General features: G+C 37.6%; 1 protein-coding gene across 3 annotated transcripts in view; it reads right to left on the reverse strand.

The window, feature by feature from the left end:
• The window catches only part of RELN (reelin), a 272506-nt gene that overhangs the window by 69271 nt on the left and 186223 nt on the right, over positions 1 to 17012 (reverse strand). For all 3 annotated transcript variants that reach the window (XM_031595823.2, XM_090135689.1, XM_031595892.2), the window contains 5 exons: positions 16183 to 16419; positions 10411 to 10603; positions 7674 to 7786; positions 2356 to 2493; positions 1570 to 1756 (listed from right to left, as the gene is read on the reverse strand). In XM_031595823.2, the coding sequence (XP_031451683.2) occupies positions 1570 to 1756; positions 2356 to 2493; positions 7674 to 7786; positions 10411 to 10603; positions 16183 to 16419 (868 nt within the window). The remainder of the gene's footprint in view (positions 1 to 1569; positions 1757 to 2355; positions 2494 to 7673; positions 7787 to 10410; positions 10604 to 16182; positions 16420 to 17012) is intronic.

The raw sequence follows: 17012 nt of genomic DNA on the forward strand, positions 1-17012 counted from the left end.
CTGCTCCAAATTGGCACTGACTGCTAAAGAGTCATCCACAAAAACAGGTTAACTGAGAAAGGGAATGAGTTACTTAAAACTTTAAAGAAATTGCGGGAGCTAATTGCTAACACACCTATAATTGATTACAGTTAATTGTGAAACAAAAGATAGAGAGTTGGGAGAACAAAGGCAACATTAATTCTGATAGCAGTGATTGATTATGGCAGCAAACATTAGACACTGAAATAAAAAGTGGCTAGCTGAGGAACTGTAAAGAAACAGAACCTGTGAATATGAGCTCCCAAAACAACATAGAACTGTTGGGCAGCTATGAAAATAATTTTTGTAATGTTTATCACCATGACCACTAGACACCTTGAAAAGGACCTAAACAGAAATTAAATAAGCCACCTTCAGCTCATGGCACACAGAGTGCTACTACTCAAGAAATGAATGATAACCTAATCTTTAGAGATCAATAGAAAGAAGCCAAGAATTTCTAAATGAGATTTTCACTCCTCCTTAGCAGAAATCAGAAGAAGGATCATAGCAGGTTAATTATAATTTATCAAACTTCTTTGAGAAACCTGGCATAAGGAACTGAGCCAGAAGGAGAAACATTTAATAGATAAGACAATTACATTAAAAAATCCAATTATCACAATTAGCTAGTTAGACTGATTCGTTTATTATGAAATTTTCAGCACAGAGCCGCATTTTCAAGGGAGGAGGATGTGAGACTATGTAGGAGTGCTGAAAATTATTTGATGAGTTAGATATTTGTAATGAGGTTAACAACACATGATTACACAGCTTTGCACACTGGGTTATTCTACTGGGACTAATCCAGTTCTCATGACAGCAGTGGCAGTTTGATCAAACCCTTAAAAGAGAAGCTGTACTTATACTCTTCCTTTCAATTAAGAACAACAAAAAAAATCCATCCCAACAGAATTAGACCTGAGGAGCAACAAAGGAAAACAAATCTGTGATTATAACCCATAATCTTACATCTGATCGTAAAGATCTCTTTTTATGTTACATTTGCTATCAATTTGCAGAAATCTTTTTCTTGCTGTATTATTTTTTTCTGTAACACATCCAAGTCATACAAGAGAGTTCTGCAGGCTAGCCAGGCACTTTCTAAATGCTGGAGGAGTTGCTTTTTCACTATTTTTGGTTCTTTGTTCTCAAAGTGACTCCTGAAAGCTACCCATTCTTGATGCCCCATCCAGAACATGACAGAAAAAATAAAAGTTGAGTTTGCTGAGAAAGAACTGTGTCTTAAAACAGAACATGCATAATATTAATAATATTATTAATTTGTGCACTTCTCAGCATGCTGACAATTTGCTTCTTTCCATTACATTTGGTATTTCTTGGATATTCAATGTCACTCTCCATTTCTTTGGATTGCTTTGTTTTTTACCAGCAGAGCACAGCTGTGCTATTTAATGCACTTTTCATACTGCACTTTGCTGTGCCTCAGAGCTTTCTGCTACCTTCCTTTTCCTTATAACCCCATCCTGTTCCATTAAAACTGACATTACCACATGCCTTTCTCAGTCTCCTGTCCCTTACTGATACCTTGTTGAAGTATAGCGAGGAGCCAGATGAGATGACCCCACAGCCTTCTTCAGGCTTTACAATCTCTCCTCCAATAACTTCTTGCCACTCTGTCTTCAGGACATCTGGGTTTTCAAAATCAGACATGACAGTTGAAGGAAGGGGATTTTCAGGCTGACACTCTGTACCCCGAAACCCTGAGTCACACCTGGAAGAAAGCATAAGCATAACAAGCTTTGAAAGATCATATCTGATACTCACAATTAGTTACAACCTTTTGAAATTACATGTAAAAAAATCATTCAAGAATTGGAATTTTGGATGCTAGAAACAAGCTGGTATACCTGGATTACTGGAAATAAGCTATATTTTACTTCAAAAAATAATGCAGTGTCCAGAAAGTTTAAAGCTGGCAGGCAGCACTCTGCCTTTGGTACTGCAGTAACTCTCAGAGTCTGTAAAGCAGCTCTGAGCTGGTTCTTTATGTCTTTCTGCCCCAGTGAAATAGCTCCAGCCTTGTGCTAGAGCCCCCTGAGCAGAGAGTCACCAGGAGCAGGGCATCCCCATGCCACTGAGAATCCCTTCACTGCCTGCATCTCCCAAGGGTGTGGGCTCTTGGGTGTGGAACAACCAGCTTTTAACGATGCTTTAACGGCTTAGCCCTCACAGTGCGTGTGTTTTGTTTTTATAATCTAAAAAGAAGAAAAACAGCAAAAAAAACAAACAAAAAACCACAAAATAACAGAATAACAGAATACTTAAGTACCAAGTTAGCAGTAATCTCTCAAATAGGCAAATGCTCTCTACCTGCAAATGCCATGGTCGCACCAGCCATGTCCACTGCACATATTGGGACACTGCTGCCCGATGTAGATGTTGTCTAAGGCCCATTCATCTGGTGCTGTGTAGTAACACTGACTCCAGCGGAAACGTGTGGCACTGGACCTTAAAAGCAATAACAGTGCTTTAATGTGGATGCTTTACAGTATTGCAGGCAAAAAATGCAACTATAAAACGTCAAATTAGTATTGCAGTCATTGCTCAGCTGTAAAAACTAACACAACCAAAGCCCAAACACAGAGTCTTACAAGTGAACTTTCTATATGGTGGTGCTTACTGCACAGGGATACATAAAAGACTTGGTTGTTAATTATGACATTTCTATGGAAGACTACAGAGACGCTGAAGAAACTTTATGCTTAATGGCCACATTAATTTAAGACAAATCTATCAATGAATATTACCAGATTTTTATGAAATGCCATCCTGTGAGGGGGTAAGGTTGCAAAACAAGAATCAAGAGTGTGACCTCGATTTTTATATTTTTGGATGGTTAATAGGGTATAATGCATGTAAAAAGGTTTCATATGATATTTATTCAAAAAATAATCTTTGGAATTAAATTTCTTGCAACTAAGCATTTCTCTTCTTTGAATAGTGGCTTTCCATTCAAAAAGTTGACAGTTTTTTATTGGATACAGACAATGATACTAAACTAGATTATGCTAGTGACATTATGGTGACATTACAGTCATCAGTTTTTGAAAAAGACTGTCACCACCAAGCCTTCTCAAGCTCTTGCCAACTGGTACAATGTGACGCCAACCAGCTGGTGGGATGGGTACAGTCTTGTCCACACTCATACAGAAGTGGCTGGGAGAGTGAGAAAAGATATTGCATATGAAGTGAAACAAAAATCGGAAATTGTTGTGATGGAGTATAAGGAGCTGTGCTGGTTGCATGGTAGATCTGGGGAGAGAAAGGGATGGCTGAGGCAATGTGGGAAGTGAAGCTTTGTTATAGTGCTATAGAGGCAATAGATAGCGAAAGCAAAGCTGACAGCAGCAAAAAAAATTCAGACACTATCTGGGGCTTTGTCTGGCCAAAGGCTGACAGGTCAGGTGAAGGAGGAGCAGCAGGAAATTTCTACAAGAAGTAGGAGATCCTTTCCAAGCAAGTTTCTGAGCCACATGGCTATGATATGATGGCATGAGATATAATGCTCTTATTCTAACTTAAGAAAAAAACCCTTCTTCACTCTCTGGAAATCATATAGAGTATGCTACTGGAACTTAAGAAGTTAAGATGAACATAATAAAGGTGGCTGAGTCACCTGCTCATATACTTGGAAGAATGAATATGGCGGCTTGGGTAGCTAAAATGGACAGTATAGCACAGCAGTTACCCAGCCAGTTACACACTAGAAGCATACAAAGATCGAATTAATCTATGCTTGGATAATTTTTTAGAATTCAAATACATGAACTTCTTTAAAAAACAAAAAAGCAAGGCTGCCCAAGGGCTTGATGTTCAATTGCAATGACCTTTGTTTTCTTTTTTCAGTACCTGTTTAATATTGTAAGTACTGTAAGTATTTTATAGAGCATTATAGAGCTAATCTGGGGGCACATCTACAGATTAAATACTCCCTCAGGATACAATGCATTGATGGGCTACATTACAAGAGCTATGAATTATTCATTAAAAGTGCACAATTTCAGCAATCTGCCCACTATGGACTTCGTAAGCATGCAGTAGACACAACGCACAGTAAATACTGTCCACAGTTATTTTCTGAGTACTCTGAAGCCAGCACGTTGCTTCAGTGGTGTTGCCCATGTTCACCACAGTGTATCAACAGTGCCTCAGGGAGCTCTGCACAGACTGTGCTCTGGAGAGCTGTGATAGTGAGTATTAACACTGGTGTGCACTGAGGAAAAGAGCAATACTGAAAGCAAACAAAGGCTTTTATGCACACAAAGAAAAAAAAAGACCTCCCAGCAGAAAAAAAAATAGCATCATGTTGTCTGTCTGGGAGCTGTGGCTTCCTTGTTTTTTGTTAGGGGCAATGTGTGGGCAGAGGTGTGCAACCCTGCAGGCCCAGAAGTACCTACACAGGGGTATATAGAGTTGCATGGAGGTAATTAGGGTATCAAGGAGGAGAGGTCTCCCCCCACCACACATCCCTATCCCCCAGAACACACAGTGATTGTGGAGGCCTGGCTGAAGGAGAGGCCTGTGGGCTGAGGTCTCCATTGCAAAAGCAATGCTTCTGGAAAGCAAGTCCTTGCTGCTTGTGAGAGCTTTCCAGCACAGCTCTGCATTGCAAAGAAACAACAGCTTAAGAGGATTATGCTGTTAAAAATGGTAATCAACCATTTAAAAACACCATGTTAATTAAGGAAAAAAAATAATAAGCTGAATGTCAGCTGCATTCTCAGTTTTCTGGACTGCCACCATTTGGATGGACATCTACTCAAATGGGAAGCATGTATCAAGGGGTTATAAAATAATTTCATTAGAAGCAAAATAAACCTCTCCAATACTTCAACAGGGGTTGCAATAGATGATCTTTAAGGGTTTCTTCCAACTCAAATGATTCTGTGATTCTCTATTTCCTCCCAGCTTTTTCTACAAGGTTAAAACACTACTGGGAGGTTCTTTGGCCTTCTAATGACACCGTATCTAAATCAGACTGATGTCAAATGGAAGTCACTGCTGTTGCCTGTAATTTTACATGAGCAAAAGGAAATGGTGGTGAGTCCCAGATGTCTTGCAAGTGAAATGAACCTTTTTCTATTATAATTTTTTTTTTCAGATATGTGATTTAAATAAAATCATTGTCTTCTCTCCTGATATTAAAAAACTGAAAGACTTAACGCAAATTTGTGGCTGATACAATTACATTTGCTACCTTCTGAGTTACCATAATTACATTTAACCAGTTATCCTGAAACTCTCATTCAGTCATTAGTTGTTGATTTGTTTATGAAGTCAGCAACTGACAGCTGCTTGTATCTCATTAAAGCCTGTTCATATGTAAATGTCTTCCATAAAACTGAAATTAATTTTCATCAGTGTTAGAAATATTCAGTTCAAGTACAATACCATTTCAGTGAGCAGGTGCATACATTTCATTTCTCCAGCAAAATTCTCACAGTTGCAGCAGATTTCCTACTGCACCAAATTTTGGATAACACAAAGACCATGTAAACTCATGTATGCCAGATGCTAAACATCAACCAACACACAAAAATACCAGCACACCCGGAAAGTTTCACAACAGAACTAGTTATTGTTACAAGCAATTTCTGGTGCACAGCCACAAAGCCTGATGCTTCCAGTGCACCAAAGATGCAAACTCTCAGTAAAGACATGTGCATGCAATGATGAGACCTCAGGAAATTGTACTGGGGCTGTGTAAGAGTGTGAGGGCATACTGAGGCCACCAATGGTCACACTGGGACTATTAAGACCTCAAGTCCAGGTCCATGTTTGGCAGCACCTCTGCACTGCTTTTTCTGGCCATCACCTATGTTTTACAAGTTGGTGCTTGCTGCAGTGAGCAGGAAGGGAAGAGAAGGTGGTGAGAGGCAGTTCTGAAGCCACGTGCCAGAGGGAATCTGACTGTCATATGTTCACCAGCAAACCTTAGGCAGAGACTTGCCCAATGTTTGTTACTGTATACGTGGTATACAGTAGATTCAAAAATGCAAAAAATTCCCCTCCCAGTCAGAACCTAAGGACTGACCAAACCTTGCTGATGACACCGATGGTGAGAGGCAGAGAGGCTGAGATCAGCTTTGTGAATCAGATTATTTCTGGTGGGGGTTATGCAGCCATTCTTGCTCTCCTCCCCCTGACTACTCAGCAGCACAGCACAGTCATACTGAAAATGTGTTTCATGAAATCCAAAGTAATGTTCAATGGTAATTTGTACCTTAATTACAAACAAAACTCTGATAACAGATGGGAATCCTTTCAGATACAAGACAAAGTATGAAATATTTATGATTTGTGCACAGTATAAAATGGTAACCTGGTTATTATTTCACCATAATTTTTCCCCAGTGTCCTAAATTAAAATGGAATTATTTGCTTCTGTCAACTCATTTGCTGAGGAAAATTACTAGATCTTAAAGAATAAAAGCTCCACAACACTGGTATTAGCATCAATTATAAAATGTATAATAATAACCTTGAGTACGTAAATTAATTTTAAAATAACAGCCTACTTTGGAATAGATCCTGAAAAAATTCTAGACACTTTTAAAATCTTCTAAGTGCCTCCATGATCCACAGATTTTATAGCTGATGGTACAGATCAGCATGTAAGATTTAGTGCATAATAGTTATAGGCTAATGCATGCCATTTGGTATTATCTGACTTGACATGCTTTAAAGATTCAATTTTTGTCCCTGACGGTTTGTCTGTAATTATAAAATTCTGCAAATTGGCTATACTGAAAGAATGGTAAGTGTTTTGGAGATAGGTAACATCGCTTGTTATGCTGAGGCTGTGGAGAGTGCAGAAAAAAATGGCAACAGAAGTAAAACACAAAGACAACTTAATCTGTGCAGGTTCTCATTGTAGTTGCTGTTGGGTGGAACAGAAACAAGGAGTAGCTCATTGGAATAATAACAATAATGCAGGAAGTGAGTGAAGATTAGCAAGATTTACAAAAACCTTCCAGTTGTACATTACAGTAAAACTTCTAAAATAAATAACAGAAGAAATAACTTAGTTAAATTAAAATGTTAGGGTGGGCAAAAAAAGGTTTTATTACAGTAAGGTGAATAGGACTCTTTTTTTAAAAAGCTATTTTTGAAGACATGCTATAAAAAGAAACAAAAGGTAAAAAATTCCCAGAAATGAATAATTAGTTATTGTTTATGCAAGGTTTTGGTCTGAAGATGTAAACAATAAGGAATGTTAAGAATAAAAATTAACAATATAAATAAACACTTCCTCCAGTGACCCATTTAAAGAGAAGCCACTATTTTTGAAAGGATCTGAATTTTATTAGAAGTCACAGTATACGTTAAAAACAATCCTTAACAATAGGTTCTAGTGACTTCAGCAGCACTTCATTCCAATGTCATGAGGAAGTCATTTTATGTTAAATACCAGTGACTTAAGTTAGCCCTTATACCACCCATTGTCTTGAGAATGATCTACGTGGGACTTTGTAGCAAAGTAAAAGCAGACAAAGCAGATGAACCATCTGTATCCTCCCCTCCAATAAAAAGGAAGAAAAGGAAGAAAAGGAAGAAAAGGAAGAAAAGGAAGAAAAGGAAGAAAAGGAAGAAAAGGAAGAAAAGGAAGAAAAGGAAGAAAGACTCACCAAGTCTTCTGTGGTAAAAGGACAGTGATTCTCCTCCACTGAGTAAATTCGCTGGAGTGGTAAATACTTGCTGAGGTAAACTCCTGGCAGCTCGGCATACTTGGAAGACATTCCTTGAAATAACACATTTCAAAACCAGGATAATGTTGAGGCAGAGTAAGAAACAAAAGTGATGTTTAAACGCTCACTGAATTGGAAGCTTATCTGGGTCCAGATGTCAGAGTGAAAAACCCACGAGTAGAAAAACCCTGGGATGCTCCAGAGAAATTTCTCAAAAAACTAGCAACAGACAATTTAGGATAGGATGAACCCATATGACCCATTTAGAGAGCTATGCTTCATGTTAGTGTCTAGTAATATTCTACTTTTCTCCATGAGGGTGTCTAGTTCATTTTTATATTTTTCTCACCCTAGCACCTAGCATCAATGATGGATAAGGTCTACAAATGTACAATGAAATAAGTCTACACAGCTGACCTCCCTACCACTACACCAGTCATGTTAGAGATCTACATGCAAAGCCTCACCTGGGAACAACACTCTTTCCCTCTACAGTGGGAGCATTAGGGACCAATAGAGTTGCCCAAGAGCATCAGTTTTAGGCACCCAGCTGAAGTCCACTAAAACTGCATCTAAATGCCCTTACCATGCTCTGCAGGTGTATTCATTTTGTAAACCAGTAGCAAGTGATGCAATTTTGCTCATTCTGCTTCTATGATCTTAAATCTTTAATTCAGGACTCCCAGAGAGGTCTGTTCCCAAAATCCTCTTTCTTCTTTCCAAAAAATCTGATCATTGCCACATCTTTTTATTTTTTTTATTGTAAAAGATATGAACACAGTCCATTATACCACTTTTTAGAACTGTTCTTCCCTTACTGTATTCCCTTACTCTATTTTTCTTCAATATTCCATTTACTTTTTCATATATTACCAGAATGGCACCCCAGATTTTTGTAGTTTGGCTTTGATGAAGTATTAGTAAAGCATTTAAGCTTGTGTGTAACTTTTCTAGCTACCAATTTGGGGAATCCATTCTACCACTACTGTCTCAGTAGAGTTGCTTCCAGATCATCTCCAGCTCTCCCACAGTCTTCTCTGCTGGACTCATACCCATGAGGTGTGTCAGGCACAAGGGACTTTCACTTTTCTGTGTATTATACTTTGCTATGAAACTAATAACAAAGCAATGGTATTCTATGGTAGTTAAAACAGTTGGGAACATTTATATAGTGAAATATAAGGAAGAGCAGAATATATTATTATTTCACAAAAAATTTTATTGCTCAAATATCTTAGAATGTTAAAAGAAGATCTGGTATCTTATTTTGTTTTTTATTGTTGTTGTTGCTTCCCCCCCCCCCCCCCCCCCAGTAGATTTTCTAAAGGATTAGTTTCTTTTCCAGCAATTTTCAAACATATTTTGTTGAGTCATCTCCCATAAAAGATCTTAGAAAATAGGATCTGATGAGTGTGTGTGAAGCAAACAAGGCTTTCAAACATCTCAATTAGTGTTTTGTGTATTGGCCATATTACATCCTTGAAGCATACTACAAATAGCCTTCTTTATTACTGTTTAATCACAGCGAACTGGATGTTATTAGGAAAAATGATTTGGCTGCAAGGCCTTCTTTCTGAATTCAGTTCCACTGAGACAGGATAGGAGCCCTAAAATCTCAAAGCAACTGATCTTTCATGATGACAAAGTAAAGTCCCAAACATCTACCACTATGAACTATTCCTGGATACCATGGTGATGCCTGCTAGATTTAAAAAACATGAAAATCGTTTGAAAATCATATTTATAGCTTTCCTCTTAATTCTGTATAAGGAAAGAAAGCATTACTTTGATCTGTAAAGCTCAAAATTTCAATTATTGACATTTCTCTACTTTGCACTCCAAAGTAAATACGGCAAAACAATACAAAGCAGGAAATGGTTTCATTAGTTATCAAAGATGTTGGACTGTACATTCAAATGCCTTTGTGAACATGTACACTCAGGCACTGAACAGGCACTGAAAAAGCATCATGACCAGTTCCCTGACACCTTCTGAACCTGGTCAGAGGTAGCTGAAAGAGTTTGTTAGTTCACACTGAAGTCAGAGAAACTCCAGCTTCCCATCTAAGATGGAAGACAAAAGCACAAATTACAGCCAAATGTGCTATTCATGTTTGTGCTGAGACAGAGCTACACCACACAGGGAAATAGTGTTGAACACTGCTATTTGCACTTCACCTGAGAAGGGGGAAAACCATTGGTCATTACTGCCCTGGACTGTGTTTGAACCAGGGATGGGAGATGAAAGGCTCTACATTACAATCCCCAGAAGGAATGTGCTTTCCATTTATGAAACATCTGAGCATAGGGGCAGAAATAATTTCTATCCATTTAAATTCCAGGGAACAGTAAATGCATTTTACTCTGAAAAACAAAACAATAGCTCAGAAGGATCTGTGGCTCTGTCCAGCACACCGATTCTTTTTTCAGACTTGGTCCACTCCTGTCACAATTTTGTGTGTCAGACTTTCAGGTACTTTCTTCCAAATATCATGAATAATAGTTTAAGCACTTCTATTAGTCATTTTTACTGACTCCGACTGAAGGTTTTTTTTATAGAAAAGGGAATGAGGGAAACATCTTCCTTTGTCCTATGCCACAAGTATATTTCAGATGAATAACATAACAATAACAAGCAGTGTTCATGGAAGACAAAAGATCCTTGCTCCCAGTCTCACCTCCTGAACAAGATGCCACGTGAGGCCGTGATTGGTGGAGTACTCCAGTTTGACCTGGTTGTCCATATAAGGAGTAAATTTCTGGCCACAGCCCATTACCAGGTTGAACTGTATCATATAAGAAGCTCCAATCTGCATAGACTGGGTCTCCACGTAGCGCATGCTAGAAGTTAACTTCGAATCTCCTGTAAAACTGAGAGACGTAAGGAAAGAATAAGGATCCATCTCCAAAGTAAGTCAGGAGGGAATATTATGAATGGTTATGTATTAAATAGTGTTACCACTTTCTTTGTTCTGTCGATTAGCACATGGGATATGACAATGCACAGAAGGATCTTTCTGGTGGTACTTTTGTAAATTACCAGGAAGGCCTTGATGTATCCCAGAGTGTGAAACACTGAATTATTCTGTTAGTTCTTATCTACGCTCTTTGTATGAAGGATCAAGTTAAAAATCAACCAAAGGATAACATACAGAAAAAAACTCACAATAAAACCAAAGCTCATTCCCCAGGAGCATCCATTGCCTGAAGTCATGTCACAGTCACAACTGTAATTTCATTCAAATACTGGACAGTAGAGATACACTGAATTTAGTTTAAAATATTCTTATTAAACTAGACTTTTCATTTTGTTGATTTCTCAACTGATTCCATTTGCAATGCCTTCACTGGCTTTTGACTGCTTCTTATTTAATTTTGTTTATTTTCAGCTTTTTGTCTGTGGGATATAAGAGTTGTAACACATTATCCAGTGGACTGGGGATAATTATTAATAATGCTTGAAATACACCAGGCCTCATCTGTGATACAAGGTTATCCAGTTATCACATTCAAGGTAACACAATATATAGTTTAAAATTATAAGGTAATTTCAAATTAAATGCAGGGTTGCTTTTTTTATTTGTTTTAAATGTATCATTGAAAAGGGGAAAAAAAAAAAAAAAAAAAGAATCAAATGCAAGAGATGTACAAAGAGGAAGTAATAGTGACATAAACTTTAAATCCTGCACACTATCCTGCAAGACAGAATGTTAAGAAGGAATGAGAATTCCTTCTCCCTCACTTAGAGATGTTCAAGTAGTATCTTCAGAAGTACTGTAGTCTCTTCAGCTTCAGTATTTTCCAAGCCCTTTCTTAAATGTAAACAGTTTGGGATAGAGATCACATCTTTTAAAGACAATCCCTGCAAAACATTATGCAGCAATAAAGAGATACATATTGTATGGAGAAGATGAAGACTAACCTAGTTAAGGAACATCCTTATGGTTGAGTGAACTACAGTTTATCATCTGAAAAGAGAAACTCCTGAACTATCAATACTGCACAGTAAAACTTACTGGCTTTCACCTCTGTAAAATTTAAGGTCTTAAAGGTGTCAGTGTAAAGACAGGATTAGAAACCAGTTACATAGCACTCTTTTGAGCTAAATTCACTGACCAACTCTTTTTTCTATAGCTCCCTATTCAGAGAGAGCAGTTTAAATTAAAATAAAATTATTGAAATAATTAAAGCTATTAATTTCTGCAGTGCGGTTTGGAACTTCATGGCTGATGTGGGAAATCAAAGTTCTACAAAAGCCAGTGCAACAACCACGCTCTTCAGGTATCAGTCAGCTGCACGCAGTATAGTTAGCTGGAAGTTACGTATGACAGTGACTTGGATGATGATTTCACATTGCAGTTCTGCAAACAACACAGCTGTGCTTAGGTAATGCTTAAATTACCTAAAGCTCAACTAAACAAAATGAAAAACTTGAAACAAAACAGTTTGATAAGAAGTCTGTTTAGATGCTGTCTTTCCCAAAGTGATTTAAGTGAAGGAGTGGTACTCAGCCTAGGTAAAAAGAATTAAAGCTTTTAGATTGTCTTTGCCACCACAAAAAATTCCCTCAATTCAATAACACCGCCATAAAATTAGGCAAAAAAAAATCAACAAAAAAATGTATCTTTCCTTTTCTAGTGGCAATTCCAGTTACGATTAGTGCCTTTAATGCAACAGTTTAGCCACTGGATATTATACACATTTAGTGAGCATTACCTTAAAGTCAAAACAGCTCTTGAAAATAAATATTAAATAAATGTGAAAAAGAATGCTAATGAGGAGAAAACAATCTCTGATACTCCACACAGAGCTCTTTTCAGGGGAGGAAATCACAGTGTGTGTTCACAAAGGCCCTTATCATTCACAAATTGCCTCCAGCTGAACAAAGGTAGCATTAAAGGTGTGTCCTCCACCTTATTTGCCACTTCTTTGCTCTCCAGCTCTTCTGTGTATGTGGTTGGAATAGGCTTTTCTGCTAGAATACCAAATGTAGGAGTCATACAGCTGGAACACATTTCTGGATTTTGTACAAGACAGAATAATGTCCCTGGCATAGCAATAATTAGCCACAAAAAAAAAAAAAAAAAAAAAAAAAAAAAAAAAAAAAAACCAAAAAAAAAACCGCACCCAAAAAATAAATTAAAAAAAAAACACCTTCAGGAATTGAGAATGCAGAGGCCACATTTTTGTATAAATATGTAGTTGTGAATTGTTTTCTAGCCTGTATATAATTAGACCTGTGGAGGAGCAGGAACACAATACCCATAGGTACCCTCAGAACAATCGCTCTCCCTCCAAGCACTGCCAACTAATTGGTACTTCTGGGAATGATATCACAGCGAATGTCAGCCAGTCTGCACTTCTCCAAACTGCTCTGGGATTCCCAGAGTTACCACATCTTCAAGGCTGGTACTTTCAGGAATACTGAAAAGCCACATGGATGCAGTTGATTTTGTAAAGCTGCACTAACAGAAGACATTGACGTGCCAGCCAAATGCTCATGCTGGCCCCAGCTCTGCTCGCATCAAAGGCAGAAGTTTTTGTCTTTTTATATCACATCATACCTATTTCATTAGATAATTCCTAAATGTATTAATGCATTTTAATTGAGTTAATTACCTGAAAGAAAAATCCTGCATGTTACAGAATAGTAATTAAACTAAAAGACAAACTATCAAGCTGCAGAGACTTGCATTGCTCAATGATGGTAGTTTACTATGAACTAGATTTACAGTTTTTTCTCCTGACAGCTCAGGGGTAATAGGACACTCTCATCTGTTAAATGCAGTTCAATCATAATGCCATAGTCTGACTGAAGACTGTTTGTTTTGTTTATATGATGCACTTTCATTTGGGTCAAAACACTGCCTGTGTATGAGCATTTGGAAAGGTGATGAATTATTGTACACCATTAGTTACTTCATTTTAAGTGTGTTCTTCAGGCTTTCAGAACACACTGTACACTTGCAGTTAGAACCAAAGTCAAACCAAATGTTGACATTAAGAATCAAATCAGGTGACTGTTCCAGTTATAAATCAATCATTATAAAACAATTAAAAATCACCCTTGCTCAGAACACATACTTATCAACAAATCCCTCTTTCTGAAGGAAACAAGATGCTGGAAAGAACAACCTCCCTGTTCAAAACTTTTCCCCAATTTTAAGCATAAATATTTCAGATTTACACATTCTCAGGCAGAAATGAAGACCTAGCAGAAAATTAAAGGCAATCCAGCAAAAATAGGCCTTGGGATGACATCCTGTAAAATGATTTATAGTGTATTTACCACAGTTCTACTAATGAAAAAGCAGTTGTCAGACTTTTCTCAAGAGGATGGTGTCAGTGCTACTGCAGACTCTTCTCTTTTAAAGTCATGAGTTAGAAAATGAGAACCAAATGGACTCACAGCTGGGAAAAGCCAACAATAATTAATTTAACTAGCATCCATTTGTAGAGACTTTGTATAAGTTCAAATATTTCCCTTGAGAGAAACAAGGTCAGTGAAGGATAGAGTTCATGTCTTCCAGTGATAATGAGAAATACTTACACATACGTAGTAAAGGAATATTACATAGGCATCACTTCTTTATTTGATGCATGGAAAGTTCAACATTACCACTAATGACTGAGCACTGCAAATCCTAGGCAATACACAGCATAGAGAATTCAGCTTAGTGTTTATTTTTCTAAGTCTGATTGAGAGCCAGAGGAGGAAAACAGGAGCTTCTGCTGTCTTAAATAACCTGCCACCCAATAATAAACCAGTCTTAGAAAAACAAAGGGAAAACTATGTCATTAAAATGCTTCCATTTCAACTCTTTGATGAAGAAGATGTAAACAGTTTGAGCCCTAACATGTTGTTTCATTTTAATAAGCAGAGTACCTTCCTTGTCCTTATTAAAGTGCTTAATGGTGCTTCTACTGCCTCATTATCACTGCCAGAATGGGTTCTGTGTTGTTACTACTGCTAAACCAACTCCTTTTAGTTTGACAGATGATCAGAAAGTCAAATCAGATTACTCAGAGGTACTTGTTAATAAAATTCCAACGGTGTTTCTCTCAGTGTCCATGGGGATGCTAAAATTATTTATATTATTTATATTTGTTAGAGGATTTCTGTAATTACTGTGATTGATACCTGTGCCAATTAAAACTATACTGGGTTTATATGTTGGTCAGACTAGCAAAAAACTCCTAATCAAAACACAGAAGTTAAATTGACTTTACCTAGTATTAATTCCTAATGTTACACTTATGTACTTCAGATTTTTTTTTTTTAAACAGGTTCATGATTTAGTTAAAAAATCTTATTTTTAAACAGCTCTTACATAATTTTCTTTTCTATTTTTTTTTCAGCTTTTTCTCTTTTCTCACTGTTAAAGGAACATACTAATTGCTTTGGGGCAAATGATGTTTTTTTGCTTTTTTATTTCTAAATAAACAGCACATTTTTGGATATCATTGCAACATGCAGAATCACAGAGTCATTAAGGTTGGAAAAGACCTGTAAGATTATCATGTCCAACCATCCACCTACCACCAATGCTACCCACTAAACCATGTTCCTTAGTACCACATCTCCATGTTTCTTGAACTCCCCTAGGGTGACTCCACTACCTCCCTGGGCAGCCTGTGCCTCACCACTCTTTTCGAGATGAAATTTTTCCTAATATCCAACCTGAACCTCCTCTAGCACAACTTAAAACCATTCCCTCTTGTCCTACTGCTGTTAATGGGGAGAAGAGGCCGACCCCCACCTCACAACTTCCTTTCAGGCAGCTGTAGTGGGCAATAAGGTCTCTTGAGCCTCCTCTTTTCCATAATGAACAGTCCCAGTTCCCTCAGCCACTTCCCATCAGACCTGTGCTACAGCCCCCTCACCAGCTATGTCGCCCTTCTCTGAACACACTCCAGGGCCTTGATGTTTTTCTTGTAGTAATATGTGATAAAGCTGATCACAGTGTAAGTGACAATGGCTGTAACAGGCAAAATGACTGCTAATGGCTGGCACCATTCTACCAACCTTGCGCCGCCTTTCCTTTTTTTTTTTAAGGTGTAATATAATGGCCATATAAGCAGATACGAACACACATAAAAAATATTCAGCATCTGTACTCTACAATCTTGATACTTACATTAATCCAACTGGATTTTAAGTGATGATTATAGAAATTTTACAAATTGTTTCTATTTGGAGATTCTTTAATATTTTATGGGGATAGAATGCTACATTCACAGTTCCCATCAAACCTAAATCTCTGTGCAATAATGTGTAAAAACTTACTTCTAATTGCAATTAGATCAGTGACTGTCATTTTGTCCATAATGTGATAGTGAAACACAATTACTCTGAATAGCTACCAAAATGACTCACATGTAATAATCATATAGTTCTCAGTAGGATAAATAGATAAAGAAAACAAAATTAGAACAGAATTAGCTCTCACCAAAGAGTCCAGTCATGGCCACAGTAAGGCTGAACATTTCCCAGGTAGAATCCCAGAGACTGTGTGACCTCAACTAGGTTGGTGAAGTCCAGGCTAATGCTATTGAAAAGCACAGAGGTCATAACAATTTCATCGATTGCCCACACATCTTCACCCTGAGAAGAGTGATATGGTTGCCACCATCTGAACTGAATGCCAATCTGTCTCGCATCTTCTGGCAGCTCCACTGAAATTATTCTGAAAAATGAAACAAAATTATTGTTGAAAGTCTCGCTATTGGCAATAATTCCATGGGGATGTATTTTTTCGGTTATTTATTAATGACCCTAAAAGTCATAGGTTAAATGAAGCCCATAAATACCTTACTTTCTACTGGTATAGTGACAGGGACAGGGGGATCATTAGTTCTCTTGGTAGGCAATGTTGATAGAGAGCCATGTGAAAAAGCCACAGAAGAAAATTTATAAAAATGATGCAAATTTTGCTTCTACAGCAGAGCTCTACAGCACAGCTTCAATTTTTAAAGCTGATTTTCCTTGCTAGAAGAAATCCAGCTGCAGGTCAGGGGCTTAGACTGACAAAGGAATGATCATCTAACCGAGATTTACAAATTCTGCCTGCACCCTCTCACAGTAGATTTTATCCTGATCTGAAGAAATGCATCTTTAATCTGTGCTTGTTTCTGCACAGCACTGATGTCATGCCTGTGTTTTTCTTACCCTAGAAGAACCCATCTCTATAAATTGTCACTTTTAAGTGGAAAAGTTTCATCTTGTTGGCAGTGTGATCTTGTGTAGTCTTTTATGGCGCACACATTTCTTGTGTGGTTG

Source organism: Phasianus colchicus, chromosome 1, assembly GCF_987193195.1.
Source record: "Phasianus colchicus chromosome 1, bPhaCol1.hap1.1, whole genome shotgun sequence".
Taxonomy (NCBI): domain Eukaryota; kingdom Metazoa; phylum Chordata; class Aves; order Galliformes; family Phasianidae; genus Phasianus; species Phasianus colchicus.